At 35.9% G+C, this 19,746-nt stretch overlaps 1 protein-coding gene across 1 annotated transcript in view; it reads left to right on the forward strand.

Annotated features, from left to right (window-relative positions):
* LOC145681523 (hemolymph lipopolysaccharide-binding protein-like) overlaps nt 1–9,914 on the forward strand; it is a 46,424-nt gene extending 36,510 nt beyond the window's left edge. The window contains exon 4 of the mRNA XM_081753168.1: nt 6,758–9,914. Coding sequence (XP_081609294.1) covers nt 6,758–6,927 — 170 coding nt within the window. The 3' untranslated portion in view covers nt 6,928–9,914. The remainder of the gene's footprint in view (nt 1–6,757) is intronic.
* The last annotated feature ends 9,832 nt before the right edge of the window (nt 9,915–19,746 follow it).

The raw sequence follows: 19,746 nt of genomic DNA on the forward strand, positions 1-19,746 counted from the left end.
TAATAATAATAATAATAATAATAATAATAATAATAATAATAATAATAATAATAATAATAATAATAATACTGGTCAGTTTTCTACGTTCATTTTCATTTCCTTATAATCAAGCTGAAGAATAGTACAGTTCGTACAAGAACGTTATAACGTGTCTGATTAGGACAACTTGACATGAAGGTTGACCTCAAAAAGATATATAAAATCATCGCTTCACCTTGATAAACTGCTATATGACATTTTCGCCGAGAATTTGTTATATACTAGAATACGAGTACCAAGTCATGTTACATGTTCCCTTGTATTTCAATATGTGATTTCTTAACAGTTTTCTTGTGATAAGACAACAAAAATGACACCTGTTAATAATGAAAATGATGAGAAAATACGTTTTCTGTTTCCCTTGGCACGTTGCCTCATAGCAACTTTTTTTTTTTTTTTTTTTTTTGAGGCGCACTGATTAAATTTTATGCTGCTTTCTGAAGCCAAATATTTAATGTTTAAACCGATCAGTATGTGCAAAGCCATGGTATCGTCTTTATTCTTGATAGTTAATAACAAAGAACTGTTGTCTTCTCATATTTTGTTCAGCAGTACAGAAGGACACTAAATTTGTAATAAGCTGACAGTGTTTGTTTTTTTAACAATATAATCTTATTCACGGTTTGCAACACTTCCGTGTCACCCCCGTTTCACTAAAATTGTATACACAGCACTTTGCTGCAATATAAATTATGACTAATGTATTCCAGTTTTGAAGTCAGTAGTGTGTCGCAGTATGCAACCCTGTATGTCAAAAACGAATCCGCAGTCACTCAAATGATATTGAAAAACCTTAATCAGTTTGATCCAACGAATCTACCCACAAGCTTTATAACATGTTGTCTGGGACACCCTGAGTATATATAAGGTGAATCATTTGTCTTAGTACACCCTGTAACTTTTACACTAATACAGTAAGTACAAAACGTTGAAGTTTCGTACCATGCAAATATCGACAGAGGACATTATTTGACATATTCTGCAATACAATTTAGATTAAGAGTGTTGTCAACTCTACTTAAAGTTATATTTTTTTTCAAATGGCACTACGTCAGCTTATTGCGTAGTTCAAATCAACATGTAAAAGGAAAACTTATACAGTGAAACCTCCCTTAACGGACACCTCTCAATAACGGACACCTCTATAATACGGACAGATTTTTTTGTCCCGGCAAAAATATATGTTCTCTTACGGAACAAAACCCTCCCTTTTACGGACACTCTCAGATACGGACGCGGACAGTCCTTTCCCCCCCGCAAACGTTTGAATAACCTCTTCATAACGGACAGGATTTATTCTTGGTTCTGCAATATATTACAGTAGACAGAAAAATCTTTTCCCTACAAGTGTATCTATCATGAGTCTAGAGTTGGTGAACGATCAAACAACAGCTTCAAGCTGGACTTTAAATTATTTTTTTTTCAGACCACAATGAACTACTTTCTGGTTTAAATCCTAGAAAACCTTCAATAAGCAATAACACTAATGCAGGGTCAGTCGTATGGCCAAAAACTCTATGCGAAAGATCTTCCCTTCCCTAACAAATTTAGTCCTTTTTTCTCTGGGCTTTGCATCTTTCCAGACAATTTCATAGATAACAAAACAAACATTTCCCATGTAGGAAAATATCCAAACATCTTTGACATATTATTCTTCATCAGTTGATGCAGTGTAAAATAGAGAATTTTGTATTATTTAACAGAAATGAGTTTCTCCTTCATCCCTCCCAGTAATTCAAATACGTTCTAAATAGAGTATTTTCATATTCAATTTTACATATTTATATCCAACATAATGTATTTACTGTCTATTACTGTATACAATTACCGTTGTGAGAAAGTAAATTTATGCAACCTCTCTGTAACGGACACCTCTTAATAACGGACAAAAATTCATGTTCCATTGGTGTCCGTTACTCAGAGGTTTCACTGTAATATCATATGTATTTTGCAATATGGCTAACTAAGGACGCTATAATTTGAGATGGAGAAATTTGTCGCCATTGTTATGTGGATGGGTCTAGAATGGAAGCCATTCATATCTGACTATTGGTCCATGGACATTCTATATCGTAATGACTTTGTTAGCAATAATGTCCAGGAACAAGTTGAACTGTTGCTGCGTACCATTAATTTTTCTGTCAACACAAAGGGCTCCAAAGATGGCAAACTATACAAGCTTAAATGGTAAGCGTCAACGTTACCATATAAAATTGTTCAAACTGTGTTCTCCTTCAGGATATACACATAATATTCAACTGTGCTGTGGAAAGTAGGACACCATAGATAGCACAGATCTTGCAGAGAGAGTAGTAATGTCTCTTTCTGAGTCCCTGTTTGACTGTGGCTGCACATTGGTTGCCGATATCTTCTACAACTCTGTTAGTTTAGTGCAGACACTCATGGCACGATCAACAAATCTTCTTGGCAAGGGCGCCGATTTCTCTGTAAATTTGGAGGGGCATTCAGATCCAGAAGGCATATATATGAAGATTTTAAAACAAATTGCACTCAAATTAGGCCAAATATTGTATATTCATAAATACAATAGGGGCCTACATGAGCTTTGGGGGGCGGGACCCCCAGGATCGGCGCCCTTGCTTCTTGGCATTTTACGGTTCAACAGGAAGGAAATACCTCCGGAAGTGAAATCAGCTGCCCGAAGAAAAGAGAGGTAGTAGCAAAGGAAAACAACAAAGTTGTGATCATTCTCAAATGGAAAGATTTGGAGGAGTCCTGATGATAGAAACTGAAAGTTTAGTTGATATAGTCGAGACTTCAGCTTCTGGTAACCAAGGAAAAATGAAATGTAAGTTGTAATGAAATAGAATTCCAGTAAATTGGGGATTGACTATTCCGACCGACACTTGTGATACGATTCTTCAGTACGCAAAAGTGTAAAGTGGTACAGGAAAGTTGCATTTGGATTACTACTTCTAATAGCAGTTATCAATGCTTTCACTGTATACATGACTAATTAACAAGAAGATTTCTATGCAAAGTTTCGGGAAGTACTAGTGAACTACCTACACATCATGGGAAAGATTGGAAGTCCTGTCAGGGAAATTGGACGATTCTGCTCTTTGTGCTTAACAAGGATGACAGAAGAACATGGAAACATATTCACCCATAAACATCAGAATAAGGCTGTAACTCTTCGTAGTACATGTTCTGGTAATTTTTCATGTGCATTAAATATATCATTTCTCATTCGTAAACTGGCTATGATGGTACGTGAATATGATGCATGGATGAAACAGAATGAAGTCTAAAATCTTTACAATATTTTCAGTCATTATATGATGCATGTTTTTATTTGTTGGTCAGTTTTACATTTTGATATTAATGTAGTTTCATATTAGACTTGTTCTATTCCACTAGCTTTAGAAAATTTTTTTCATTGGTCCATCTCTCTCTCTCTCTCTCTCTCTCTCTCTATATATATATATATATATATATATATATATATACACAATGCATCACAAACATGTGTGAATCTCTGTGCTTTCTCCTATTTACATCTGTAGTGAGCCAAAGAGAAGTTTATTTTATTTTCATTTATTTCCCAAGAGGGAAGGCTATTTTAAATTTGAACATAATTTCTAACCGGTGGAAAAGTTAAGTACTACTCCCTTTCAATGTGTATACTGTCCTTATAAACAAATTTTTCTACAGGCCGCTAGTACCGTAAGAAACTTGGTAATCGGTGTGCACCAGAGATGTTCACCCTCGCGAGGGTGGCCCTCTCGAGGGCATCCTCACCCTCAAGTTCCCTCGCCCACAGTGACGCGAGGGCGAGGGAGCGCGAGGGCGAGGACAAGTTTTGGCCGCGAGGGCGAGGGTGCGCGAGGGCGAGGACAAGCTTCGATGGCGGGGGTGAGGGTGAGCGAGGGCGAGGAAAAGCTTCGACGAAGAGGGCGAGGGTGAACGAGGGTGAGGTCCAAGTGTTACTGCGGGAGCGAGGGTGCACGATGGCTAGAGACAACTTCCTTCAGGAGAACGAGGGCACGCGAGGGAGGAGGACAAACTTCCTTAAAAGCAACTGTTTTGGAGTTTGCTGTTTGACCTCTTTCGGAGAGAGGCAAAATTTAAAATATCATCTGCCATGTCCCCTAGATGAAAAGTTAGTGTCATAGCAAGGTTATACATTAATCGTATTTTTCTTTTCAATTAATTGCAGTAGACAATTTCTCGTGTATACGTACATAATTATTAAAAATAATAATGCAAATAAGAATAATATTTGATTTTTCCCATGAAAGTTTCCGGGTAGAAATAGCGCTACATTAAGAAGTAAGTGTGCCTCATTGTTGCCCTCCCTGTGCTGGAGACGTTTTAGATAAGAAGTGTCTACTACACTGTCATGTTTAAAGAGTGTTGGTAGACAGACAGACAGTCACTCACGTCATTCAGCAGTAACTGACAAGAGCGCTGATATCTGAACAAACACAATCAATGAGAGAACCATCAGAATGCAGTAGATCAGATGGAAAAGGACTTGATGGAATGACTTTGATTCATAGATGTTCATTTTGCTCTGGACTCTCTCGGACTCGGACTCATTTTTTTCAACGGGGCTCTCGCTCATTTATTCCTTTGGGAATCGTGCTCGGGCTCACTTCCCTCAGTTGGACTCGCGCTGACTTATTTCATTGGCGTTCGGGGTAGCGCTTAATTATTGAACCCAAGAACGGTTGAGCGCGAATGCCGAGCTAGCGAGCGTTGGGCTCGTGAGTTTGGATGCCCATGAAATGGGCTGATTAATAGCATACATCCTCCTCCAATGTCCACCACTGATGAAGTTGTTACAATTAATCGGAATTTTTAACTTTTCATAGTTTTGTGACAGCCCAAACTATTATCTGAATCGATATTTGTTAAAATAATGTCAGTCACTATTGTATCGATTTTCATTGTTTCTGCTTTTATAATCTACGTGGGTAGAGCTATCATTTAGTTACAAAATAAATAATATGTTTTTTCTTGTCCTTAAATAGAAATATCTGACACGTTAATACTGAAATTTTGTTAAAAGAGCTGCTTTAACAAAATAAATTTAATAAGTTCCACAAGACATAAGTTGTTTATGCAGCCGAAATTTGCAACTGTTGATTGATTGCCGTTTAGCGTCCTCTTTCGTCGGCGAGGCTATATGAGAAGTGGACCTATAGGTTTAACGCGGAATTCGATCCACTGTCGTTCAATGTTCTCCCACTCGGAATTGTCCCCAGGACCCCATGCACCAAAGGTTCGCGTGCAAGCCAGTGAGATACGGTTTGTATGTTGTGTTGTTCAATGATTTTTATTAGGAATAAAATACGTTACAGGATGCTATACTGATTGTAAATATTATAGTGCAAGTATTGAACGATTGTGTGGTAAAAGGAGAAATATAAATTTGGACAAATTAAAAAAAAGGCCTGAAAAAAACTGTAGGATATATAAAACATATAAAACTTAGGAAAAGCCATTTCAGCAAAACGAGCAGGATTTTGTTGTGGGTAAACAGTTTAATCATATTATTATTAATTTCGCACAAATGCGCCACACATCAAAGCATGGGCGGCGATTAGAGGGGGAAAGCGAGACAGTTACCCCCCATTCTTTTGAAATGACCCATTAAAGTCGCTATATAGTTTCATTTGGAAATATAAAGTTTTTGTATGTATTAAGGTTCATAGAAAATGGTGCCATAAAATATTTGCCGTACTTAGAGCTACTTTTAAGAGCTCAAAACTCTGAGATGCGTTTTATTTGTATATATAAAATAAAGAAGTTTCCTCTTCTGGGGGGGAGCAATCGCCCCCCTGGATCCGCCACTGACGATACGGAAATAATTCAACAAATAGATTGAATAATTGATGCTCTGATTATCACGAAGGAGGCCCTCTCGAGGCCTCCTCACCCTCAATTACCCTCGCCCTCAATGATATGAAGGCGAGGGTGCGCGAGGGCGAGGAAAAGTTTTTAGCACAAAGGCGAGGGCGAGCGAGGATAATGGACAACTCCTATCGCGAAGGCGAGGGTGCGCGAGGGCGAGGACAAGTTTCGGCAGCGAGGGCGAGGGTGCGCGAGTACGAGGACAAGCTTCGATGGCGAGGGTGGGGGTGCGCGAAGGCGAGGACAAGTTTTGGCCGCGAGGGCGAGGGTGCGCGAGGGCGAGGACAAGCTTCGACGGCGAGGGCGAGGGTGCGCGAGGGCGAGGACAAGTTTCGACAGCGAGGGTGAGGGCGCGCGAGGGCGATGGACAATTCCATTCGCGAGGGCGAGGGTGAACGAGGGCGAGGGCCAACTGCTACTGCGAGGGCGAGGGTGAGTGAGGTCGAAGTAAAATGAACATCTATGGTGTGCACACATCTTTGGCTCGGCATGAGCAGAAACATCTGTATGTGCCCACATGGTAAGCTGCCCGACACCCTGGTATAATACAAAGGTTTTGTGCAACACAGCAGTCTAAGTGTTAATATGTTGAAGTACTGTTAATGCAATGTACATATTGTTTTCGTGTAATGTTATTAGGTCAATGGTCAATCCAGGTACACAGGAAATGATATCCCTCCATATCTGATTTGCTGGAATGGTTGCTGGTCAATGTGTGAATCGCGTAGTCATATTTCTCAATAACATTTTGTTTTGTTCTATATGAAAATATTTAATTTGTATATAGTAAATTACACACTAATTTAGATTACTTAATTTTTCTCATGTTTCGTTATAGATGAACCAATGTTGGCGTCTGGTTACTACCTGGCATGGGGCGAAGGTGAACCAAACGGTGGTAGGAATGAAAATTGTTGTGCAATCCGGTCGGATTCAAAAGTTATGAATGATGTAAAATGCTCCAACAAACATCAGTTCTTTTGTGAGGCACCTCTTAATGACTTTTGAGGATAAATTTCTAGGTCATTAGTTAGGTTACAGTTACAACTTTAAGTTCCGAATTTGAAAACTTATCTTTTTATGTATTCAAGTTCGGTTTTATTGGAATCGAAGTTGGAAGGTTACGATTTTTTTTATCTAGAACATATATTATATGTAATATACAAATTGTTTGACAGAAAGTGATCGATATACATATTTATGTAACATGCATAATAGTTGTTGGGTTGGAGATTGTGCGAGTAGAAGTTGACAGATAAAACTGTAATGGAGTAGAGTGTTTTGCGTTTAACTGAATTGAGTTGTCAATATGTTAAAGTAAATTATGTTATCCTTTAGTGGATATATGTAAATCACCGTAGACAAATTCGAAATTAGGTGCAACTAAGAAAGAGTCACAAAAAGTGACAAAGAAGATTTGGATGTCTTATAGAGATTGAGTCTTTCAAGCTAGTTTGATATTATATTCTGACTAATTTGTCTCATACATACATAATAGAGACAATAGTTGCAAATGGATACATATACCGTAATCTCTAACTACCTCTATAAAAATTGTTGCGGAAGTACCACAAGATCCTGAAACATGGATATTTGGATAGGGCACTTAGGTCTACTAGTTCCTAAGTGAAGTCTTGACCCGACAACAGTAGGTCCCATAGTTTTGGAGCTATGGGCCTTTAAAGTTTTTTTTCATGTTTTCGGCAGCCTATAATTCCGAAAGGAAGCGTTTGTGCATCAACGATAGTCTATACACTTTGTCTTATCTTGGTGTTTGTAATCACCTCCCAAACCTTGTCGGTGTTGTTTTGAAACACTATATATATAATTTGTGCGCTTATTCTAATTTAATTGTTCGCGAAATGGGCTTTGTGGTGGACAAACACCGTGTGTGTTTCATCGGGGTTCCCCCATTTTCTCCCATTATTTTCATTCTACCATTTCATTGATTCTCATTATTATCATCTCCTTTAGCCTACCAGACACAACTGTGGGACGTAAAATTGAAATATTTAATTTCATTTTTCCTAACTTAGTTGATCATTGTGTTTCTAACGGGTAGGCTATCGGCTGGTTTCCTTCTAAAGTACATATTGTGTTGAGACTGACAGCGTATAAGTGATCAAACAAATAGAAAGAAACACAGCATTATATCTCGGTACGAAGTGAATCTATTTACGCTTGATGAACTGTGGGAAATATTTAAAACGTATTTCCATACCGAGCGTTATTTGCCAAAACAATGCGAAATTTGAAATGAAAGTTAAGTTGAAACAATGCACCAACCATACGTCAGCAAGCGTCAACAATGCACCAACCAACAATGCGTCAGCCATACGTAAGTTTGTGCAGGGACTTTGTGACATTGCCATTTTAGGTGATAACGCAAGGTATCCTCATGTGCATCCTACACATTCATTCTGGAATATTACTGTTCTTGACGAATGTATGAGCCTCAATGTGGGAATCTCAATCTCAACTCATCAGCAACTGTACATTAGCCGCACTATCCTGAGGCGAATTCTGGAAAAGACCTCAGATTATTTATTTACAAGGATGAACTTAGGAATTGAAGCTACACAACCACCTTCTTCGTTATCACTTCTGTTTTTGGGCTTTAGGGCAGTTGCGGCTCGAAATTTACAATTTTGCTCACAAAATCATCTTCTCAGATAAGTCTCATTTTTGTTTATGCTGCTATGTCAACAAACAAAACTGACGTAATTGCTGATCAGAAACCTGACTTGTTATCATCGAGAAGCCAATGCATACTCAGTATGTGACTGTTTGCTGCGGTTTGTAGAGTTATGGCATTGGTGACCACTTTCCTTCGAGAATCAATATCAAGGGTAAACGAAAAGCATTACAGAGACATGCTCGCTACATTATTTATTTATTTATTTGCAGTTATTGCTGCATTACACGTTGGAGAGCTTTGGATCTAGGAGGATGGTGCTATGTTCCATACAAGCCATATTGCAATCGCTCTTTTGGACACTAAATTCAATGATCAGGTCTTCAACCGTTTCCGTGATGTTGCTTGGACTCCACGGAGTTTCGACTTGGCGTCTTAGACATATTTTTTTGTAGAATGCCGTTGAAGATCACTATTATGATGACAATTCAGAAATGATTCAGACACTTGAGCAGAATATTGATTTTGCTATTCATGAAATAGCGCCACTAACAATCGAACATATACCGGTACTGCAAAATTGAATTGATAAGATGGGCTATTTCCAAGCAATCTATGACAGTCATTTAGTAAGACTATCCATGGCTTTGGATTGATTATTTTAACAAAAGAAACACTGACCAAAGCTTAAAACACTCTTTATTTTAAACTATAATAACGGTTTAGAATATCTAACATATCCTTCTTCAGACAATATCGAAAATAAATGGAAATACAGACATATATATAGTCATTGTTATGACAAAGTTTCTTGACATAAAAATGGATAAAAATGGACATAAGTTTTTTTTCCAAGTTTACCCAAATCTCTAGCCAGGGTTGGTCTTAGGCAACTTGCTGCCCCGTACAATGACATCATTTGCCTCCTCCACCTTTCTCCAGAAAGCACAAATCTTGAAAGCCACTATTTTAAGTATGGTACCCGATCATGAACAATGAAGGGGAGCTGACCGACATTTTTGCTTGGCTCGACTATATATTTTTCAAAGTTTAAAATATATTCTTGACCTGTTCTAAGGGTTATGAGCAGATACTACTAATTTTGCTTTTCAAAGTTAGAAATTGTAGGTTCAAAGTCTTTACAAAAATTGTATTTTGTTGATTTCAAATTACAATTTACAAAATTGTTAATCAAGATCCATATACAACGACAACGTATAATACAGTGTAGAAGAAAGTGTTGAAATTGCGAACTGTTCGGCTGAAAGAAGAAAACAACAAAAAATGTTCTAGTAGTATATTTAATTATATATACGTGCTTATATGTGATTTGATGTGACAGAAGTTCAATTAGGTCACAGGTTAATGTAGCTTTGTTGTATGATGCTTAATAAATGAATAGAAATGTTAGTTCGTGAATATTTACTTTATTCAATTATGTACTGACAACTTAAAACCTACATATATTTGTCTTGTGTAGAAAAAATGTTCCTGGAACTATAATTACAAATTATGTCTCTTTCTATTTGGTATTAACCTATTACCATCAACATTCGAGAAAGTTCGTTTATACAAACTAAGTGGCTTAATCTATAGGACCAGGGTGAAAACTAATATGTTGCACATCAGACACTAGGCCTATACCGCTTTGCATACTACTCATTGTCACTCAAATTATAGTTACATAAACAAAAGTGTTTGCTGCACAATCCAGATCGAAAAAATGTAGATTCATACAATTAATTTGTTCAAATGTCGATTTGGGCTGCGGTGGCTCAGTGGTAGAGCGTTCACCTCTAGTGTATGGGGTCGCCGGTTCGATCTAAGCTTGCGCTAAGTGAGTTTTGTAGTGGACAAACACCGTGTGCGTAGGTTTCCTCGGGGTTCATCCGTTTCCTCCCACTTTCTTTATTCCACCGTTTCATTAATTTCTCATCATCACCGTCTCCTTTAGCCTAACCGGCATAACAGTGGAATGTAAAACTTAGATTTCATTTCATTTCATTTTCAAATGTCGATTTTTTTCGTAATTGTAGTCAGTATTTGAAAGTTGATGTAAATTCAAAAGTATCATTCTAAAATAGCTTTAGACAAAGACAGTGTGCGTGATTTTCCGTTGGTTCTTTATCGTGAAACTGAAAGACTTCATTTCATTTAATTTAAAATAGTCTTGAAAGACGCCTTATTAAATATAGTCAGAGGAACAACATTTTTGCGCCACAATTCAACACACTCATACACAAAAAAATGTAAAAATCAATACCATTTATCTTGTACAAATTATTTTCTCTAATAGTGGTGATTCTAGAGGAGTAGTCAGTAAGACATCAATCTCTTTGCCAGCGAGGGGCCCCGGTTGGATTCCCTATAGGGGCGATACATTTATGTTGTTCCATTTTGATTTCAATATGGCTCTGAGACTCACTCAACCTTTTCATAATAGGTATCTGCGGCAATCCGGGAGAAGTAAAGTTGGTAGAGTGTCGTACTGATTGCATCTCCTTCATGAATGTCGAATTCATGAAAGTGTGAACGTAAGTCTTTACCCTCACACACATCCCTTGGGCTTTCTTTACTGTCCCGATGGTGGAGTGAACTTTATACTTTTTTTTTAGTGTGATTCTAGTGTGACGTCAAGCTAGAACCACTAAATTGACAGAGCCATAATTTTGTAACTGTAGTTCCAGAAACGAAAATATTTGCTGCACAATCCAGCACATTTTTTTTTTTTTCACTTTTGAAGTGATGGTAGTTTTAGGAGATTGATTTAGTAACGAGAGCTGAAGAGAGATGCCTCTGCAACACGAAGCTATGGAAGAGGTAGTTACGAGAGCTGGCGACAGATGTCTCTACAATGCAGAAAATTTGATATGGAGTAGGAATACTTAATTAAAAAATAAAAGCACAATTAGGTATCCAGGTATTTTCTTAAAACAAATAAATAAACGTTTCTTTGACAATACAAAGTAGTGCCAAACATTTTTCAATAAGTACAAAATATTGATGTACAAGTCTTGTGTAGTGTTCTCGTGTAGTGTTCAAAGAAAAGTGACATTACTGATTTCAGAGTTATTAAAATTCACAACTCTAAGCAGAGCTTCGTCCAGCAAGTATGCCCAATATCTTACCATCCCTAGTTTCGCAGTACCTCATAAAACGATATAATATAAAGTTTTAAAAGAGTGAAGAAGTATCAAGAATACGGTATCTATACAACGGGAAGGAGGGAAATGGGGGCCCGGCTTCCCAAACGCTTTCCTGTCCTTCCTGAATGGAGTTCGACTATTAGATGCTTATTTAAACATGTTTACTGAACCAAATGACGAATTCTTATAATAGAACAAATAGAAGTGTTCATTCTCCACGCGGGAAGAATAAGGCTTAAATGAATATAAATCCGGGAATTTTTATATTGTAATAATCGTCCCTCTTTTTCCTTTTAGACGAGGAATCGTCGAAAATGCTGGAAGACATGTTTACTCATTTTTTAAATTATTTTTATATATATTAAATTTCACACCTCCAACTCAAGCGAATACTCGCATTAGCATTTTTGTGCACATTAAGCATTTTTTTGAATAAAAAATCGAAAATTTTAATAATAGAAATTGTTCCCTTTAGTAGCCGAAGTTTTGAAAAGAAATTTTAATATTACAAAGATTATTCCCTTTGCCTATTAGAAATTGAAGTGTCCTTTATGTTGGTGAGTGAGTCACTTTTATAAAATAGTATAAATCTGAAAGGAAAAAGAAAGCTAAACAGTGTCAATACAATAATTATTAACTTTCCAAATACAATTATTATTGTATTATTGATCAGTGTCATAGCTAGGAATATATCATGGAGGGCACTAATAATTGTGGTAACGAAGAAGTGCACATATGCACACATACACCAAGTACTTGGCGTCACTGGCTGAAATGTGGGCCATATGGTCGACCAGAGTGCTTCATGGGCTTTTGTGATACGAAGCTTAGTATTTTATTTCAGCACATAGAAATGAGGCGAATTGCAGGTCAAAGGTAAGAAAGCAGTTAAATTCTTTTCATTTTTCTTTTGTTATACAGTATTGAAATACTGATGAAATGTGACTCTATAGAAATGAAAGACTATGGTCCGTCAGATGACTCACAATCAACTGGGTGATGAGTGGCAGCGCATCGATTCCCAGACGCCTATTTCTGAATCGGAGTTCGCTACCTCTTATTTCAGGTAGCTTCTCAGTTGCTATTGATGCTGGCTCAATGCCAATTTTTTTTAGCTTTCCCAGCGAGAATAGAACCAGGAATTATGCACACTGATGTCACACACGCTAACAATGCGGTTAAATCGGAACTAAATAATATTAATATTTAAAAATCCAATTTCTTCTTTAATGTACTCAGTTCGCACCAGCAGATGATATGCCTATGTAACGGAAAAAGTTGAAAAAGATTAAGAATACAGTATATATAACTAATCTTGTGTAGTGTTAAGAAAAGAGTTTATGGATAAATAAGTTTCTCTTTAAACATGTCTGTGTAAAGCTTGATTTTCGGGACTAAATATCTACATAAATGAGCCATATCATTTCTATATAAAAGAAACACAAATGAAACACACAACATGGAAGGAGACTCTATTTCGATATCACTGTATTAAAGGAAAGAGGACTTGAGCCGAGTCAGCGTCCTCCCTACGCCATTGATACTGATTCATCATCAGCTTTGTACCATTCATCTATCTAACTAGATGCACATAGTAGCTATTTTAATAGTCTAAAATACTATTGCGTAACTGTCTAAGAGTGATCTTATTTCTTCTTCGATTTTTCTCTTTTTTTACCATTTTTACTTTCGAGTGACGATAGAAGAGGTCGTCAGAGAAATTAGGACGCAAAAGTTCAGTATGGTGGTTCCTATTTTTATTTACACACAAACAGGCGAAGTAAAAACAAATGGGCTTCCTAAAATATTTTTTCTTTTTCTATGAATGGTTTATTGGCATATTTCCTACAATTTATTGTCAAAATATACATGTTAAATGTAAATGCTGGTAATAATAATAATAATAATAATAATAATAATAATAATAATAATAATAATAATAATAATAATAATAATAATAATAATAATAATAATAATAATAATGTGTAATTTTTTTATGTAGCCTATGCATGGTGAGGGTGACCATCCTTTTCGTTCAAAGATATTTCGTCCAAAGGACATTTCGTCCATTGACATTTAGTCCAAACACATTTGATCCAGTGACATTTGGTCCAAAGGACATTTCGTCCAAAAGACAATTGGTCCAAACGACATTTCGTCCAAAGACATTTGGTTCAAAGGACATTTCATCCAAAAGACAATTGGTCCAAAGGACATTTCGTCCAAACGACAATTTGTCCAAAGGACATTTCGTCCAAAAGTCAATTGGTCCAAGGGATATTTCATCCAGGGATGTTTAGTTCAAAGCACATTTCGTCCAAAGGACATTTGGTCCGATAACGCTTGGGGGTCCGGGTTTTTTCTATTAGAAGAGTAAAACGTGATGCCTGTAATATTATGACTCAGCAGCTTCTTATTTCTAAAGGACATTTGAAATAAATATTTATTCCGCAATTTTCATTTCGATAAAACAAATATATGCTGAGATATTCAGAAAAACGTAAACGCCTGAAAACAAAATGGCCGAGCAACAGGAACGAGGGAAAGGTTGGAGTGTGAAGTATGTTGCTGCAATAACTGCTAACATGACATCTAAAACTTTAATGTTGTGAATGAAATAGTTTTAAAATAAGTGCCGGTAACTAAAATTTATGGAGTTTAAATTTGAGTAAGTTAGATATTAGGTATTCACACCCTTGTGTTAGAAAAGTGAAAAATAATGTGTGTCAAGTTTCTTTGAAGAAATACTGAGAATAGAAATATATTCTTTTTACCGTTAATAATACTCTTAAACAGTCATTCTTGGCTGCAACATTGTGATAAGTGATTGACAAACATAAGATGAAAGTTGGAACATTTCCTGTAGAATGTAGCTATCTTTTCAGGTTAACCACAAGTCTGGTTTCCATTGATAGTGCGTAACTTCGGCAGACGTTTCTACATAATTTGTGAGTTGTATGTCAAACCAGAATTGTTCACTTTTCTTGTATTTTTATTTCAGTGTTACTCCTCATGCAAATACAGTATATACTTTGGCATTCATATTAATTTTCTCGGTACAGTACAGTATAATTATCCATTGCAAAGATTGCAATTATCCATTGCAATTTAAGATATCCATTGCAAAGTCTGAAACCAAATAGAAGATTCACATGACCATGCAGAGGCAATGGTGTCCTCAAATGAAGAGGGAGTTTGCTCTTCAATGGGATGTTTATCATTTCGGGAGGAGATGAATTCCTTAACCAACGAAACTACCACAGTAGTATAAAAATGATCGATCTGGCTCATACTAGAACAACATCAATCAACTCACAAGCCCCTGGGAAAATGACCACCGTACACCGTGAGCCCACGGTCTGTTATGACCTCAAATTTAGGGGTGAATTTAATCCCTTTTATGAGCACTTTTAAGGGGGTGTATTCGTTCTCTTTTATGGCCACTTTTAAGGGGTGAACTCGTTCCCTTTTACGAGTCCCCCCCCTGGGAATTGACCACCGTACAACGTGAGCCCATGGTCTTTTATGACCTCCATTTTAGGGGTGAACTCGTTCTCTTTTACGACCTCCATTTTAAGGGGTGTACTCGTTCCCTTTTATGAGCATATTTTTCAACCCCTATTTTAACATAGGAGATAACACATAAGATTACGAACAGATAGAAGAGCACATAAAACTACGTAACATAGCAAGGGTGTACTCGTTTCCTTTTACGACCTCCATTTTAGGGGGTGAACTCGTTCCCTTTTCTAACCCTTATTTTAACATAGCAGAAATTACATAGAGCAGATAATAAACACAACATCCTCCATTTTAGGGGTGTACTCGTTCTCTTTTCCAACCCCTATTTGAACATAGTAGAAATTACATAAAACTAAGACAATAATGAGGGTGTATTCGTTCCACCGAAGATTAAACATAGTCCATTTTAAAGGGTGAACTCGTTCCCTTTTCCAACCATTATTTTAACATAGCAGAAATTACACTGAGACAATGAACACACAGCAGACCAGAGAATACGTAAGATTCATTCCCTTTTAAGGGGTGTACTCGTTTTCAACCCCTATTTTAACATAGCAGAGATTATTTTCTTTTACGGGGGTAGCAACACCCCCAACCCTCCTCCTTTCTCATCCAGGGCTTGGGACCGGCAATGGCGGAGTTTAAAAAAATAACATCATCATACTCTCATAAATGAATAAAGCATAATATCATTAGCATCAATAGTAGTGAGTGAGAATTTGTTTAAAAAATCCTGCATCGAATACCCAGATGCACGACATGCTAGATATAGGAAACAGTAATGTCCACAAAATTGAGATAAATCACCTTGAATACGTCTATTATTCCATGTATAATACAGACAGTTTCGTTTTAAAAACTTTATATGATGTTGTATATAGGGAGGTATACCATAGCTATCGAAATACTCTCCCACACACATATTAGATATATAAACAGCAACCCAATGTTCACCAGGCTTATCACTAGAATCAGTGTTTATAATTATGGCGGCTGGAAATGTGTGAATAAACAAAGGTAACTCATCAGCAGCATACACACCAATAAAATGATCTTTAGGCAAATTTTGTTGTAATGCTTCCTAAAGCTCAATTGTATTTAACATTTTCTTTAATTAATATATATTTTTCTCTGGAAATCAATTTCTAATTCTGAAGAGAATTCACCATAAATAATTGTTGTTACAGGAGATGGCAGTGCTTCTTTAAAATGAACCTCTAAACGTACACTTCCTTGCCGTTGCGGACTAGTATGAAATGCAGCACTTGCGCTTGAATCAGGAGTTAAATCAAACACCAGTAGAGTATAACCATTAGGATATTCAGCGAGTGAAATATTATTACCTTGATTAGAATAATAAATACCTGAACCTGTAAATAACGTAGAATATGCTTGTACATATAGCTTATTATCAAAATCTGGCTGTAAAGGTTTGAAGGGCATTGGATTTCCATCAACATACAATGTAAAAAATGACATACTAAAATGTTGAAAATTGAATGGATTTGTTTGATAAGTACCATTGAAAGCAGTATTAGTAACAAAACCAATAATAATACGTTTAGGCACTATGCCTGAAAACAGATCTGGAAGTGTACTATCCATAATTCCTTGTGGCAGAGTTTCTGTCTTCACCTGCACTTTTGTTATAGGATATTTTATTCTAAATTTAGGATTTTGTAATACTTTATTTTGTGCTATTTTAACTGCTGGTGATACATCAACCTTTTTCACAAGCAATGTTGCATCTGTAATTACAACTTTTCCATCAGCATCTGCGTCACCCATTAGACAAAATGTAGGTTTAGCTGGAATTAGTTTAATACGCAATTGTACACCATTCAGTAAAAATTTCTCCTGATTGAAAATATCAGCATGAATATAACCCAATAATTCAAATGACTGACTTAAAGCAGTGAGAAGAAAACGTTGTTTAAATCCTACATTAGCATCGGCCACACTGTCCATATGCCCTGCAGTATCTTTAAACCACATTGATGTTTGAAGATGCGTTGTTTTAGCTTCAGCATTATAATTTAGTAGTTTTTCAATATACGATCGATATGGATATGTATGTGAAGAGTAGGAAATAATTTGATTATTTAAATATAATTGCACTTCACTGAACATTGCATTGAGAAAATCATTTACAGGGCCGATTTTCTTATCGGCAGAAGTTAAATTAGAACCATCTGATTTAGTAATTTTACCTTTAACATATAACATTGTGTGCGGTAAGTCAATATAGTCATCCCCATGACCGGGGACTACAAATTCTATTGGTGCATTATCAGCTATTGAAGCCACAGGCTTATATGGAACTATTTTATTACCTATAATACTGGTTTGAGTGGGTAAACCAGCAAATAAATCTAATTCTGATTTCATACACTCACACTGCATTTTTCTCTTTTCTTACTATTAATATTCACACATGGTAAAATTTACAATACCATATTACGTCTACGAAAATGTAATTTTACACATACACTGCCATATTGGAAAGGAAGTGGATTACCTGTACTATCTCTTAACTCAATAATAATTTGATCAAATTGTTTACGTTGCACGGTGACATAATGAGGATTATCAAAAATATGTACATTATTAATACCATGCTCTGTAATATTTGTATTTATAATACGTAACAATGGAGCTACGGTGTCACCCACCATTTGTGGTTCTACAATATCACTGTAAATATACATAAGTGTAGGTAGCGCTTTTTGTAAATCAGGTGGATAACGAGCATGATGAACAACTGCAATATCTTCTTGTTGAATATGATCAAAACCTAGTATTCTGGCTAGTTCAGGAGATAGGCGTACTTGTATATGCTTCTCTTGATCTTTTATTACTCTATTAACCTCAATTCGTTTCACTGATGCTTTGACTTTTAATTGTAAATTTAATATATCACTTTTATGATTAATTTGAGATAGAATATCATCAACATGATAATAGTGGCCTGGTAAGATTTGAGTTATGTTCCAGTTTTTTGTATTCATGAGACGATAATAAATATTATTTGTATATTTGGAAACATTCTGAAATGAACTTGTATAATGTACTTCAACTACAGCTGTTTCCCACACTCCTTTCTCCAGTACAATAGGTTGATATAATTTAGTAGTATAACAAGCAAGAGTATTTTGAGGAAAATATTCCATAGAACTATTGCTAGGAAGTGTGAGATAAAAACTATCACTTTGCTCCATAATTAATCAAAAATATCTTTGGATCTTTTTATCCGTTTCACACCACCACCAGCACCACTAAAATGAACTTTCTTTCTTTTTCTTCTTCCAGATCCTTCCAACACCTGATTTAATTTATTTTGAGCTTTATTTTTTAAATTTGTTTTAGCTTCTTGCCATCGATCATGCAAAGACTCTTCAATAGGTCTATTATTATCTAGTACATCTCCTGCTACATTAATTCCTGTACGTATCAATTCTTTACCAACAGTTTTTGCACCTTGTTTTAATAAAGGAAATACAGTACGAAATAAACCTCCTAGAAAACTACCAATGCCATAACCTTCTTGATATGCTGTACCTCTATACACGTTATAATTACCTCCTGCTTGATGTATGTAATAATTAAGGTAGGGCTCATTCATCTTTCTTTCTTTCTATATACTTAAAAATATCAATAGATTACAATAGAATATTATTATTATTGCTTATAAGTACACCATTTGCGTTTACGGAGTGGAGGACCATCTTCTTCGTCCTCTTCGTCTTCTGTTAGTTTTCTAATATAATCTATTCGTTGAGGATTACCAATGTACTCTAAGGGTATATTGGCTTTTGCTAATAATGTAGCAAAAGGTTTCCAGCCGGCAACTGAAATATTTTTCTTACGACATCTAACAAAATCGGATATCAAATCCACTATATTTGCACCTGGAATTAATTTATTATTAATATTCACATTTCCATTATCGTCCCATTGAATATTTGAATTTTGTTTCAATTTACGTAATAAAGGTCTCGCTTTACGTTTACAAATTTCAGGGAGAGTAGATATTATTTCATCCTCCTCCTCCTCCTCCTCGTCCTCTTGTTCTTCTTCCTCCGTAGTAGTAGTGGTAGTTGCTGTTGTTGTAACTGCTGCCGGTTTTTGAATTATATTTAAATATTTTTGTAAGACTTCTCTATATTTTGTCCATTTTTCTTCTGCATTTAAACTTTTATTATTTAAAATTTCTTTCATTTCATCATCAAAATTAGATATCGTTTGATAATGATGTAATTTTTCTGATGAGATTAAAATAAGTTTTTGTGCGTTTTGCATAATTATTTAATTAAACTAGATAGTATACCTCCAATAATAGGTGCAAGCAAAGCAGTAAGAAAACCACCTTTTTGTATAATTATTCGTTTTTTCTTTTGTTTTAATGACGGACCTTTTTTCACCAAATATCTCAGTTCCTTTTTATATTTTTTTAGCTTATTTATCTCTGTTTTATTTAATGGAACATTTCCCTGTAATACGTTATAGGAACATTCACAAATAGAG

Source organism: Thermobia domestica, chromosome 3, assembly GCF_964235325.1.
Source record: "Thermobia domestica chromosome 3, izTheDome1.hap1.1, whole genome shotgun sequence".
Lineage (NCBI taxonomy): Eukaryota > Metazoa > Arthropoda > Insecta > Zygentoma > Lepismatidae > Thermobia > Thermobia domestica.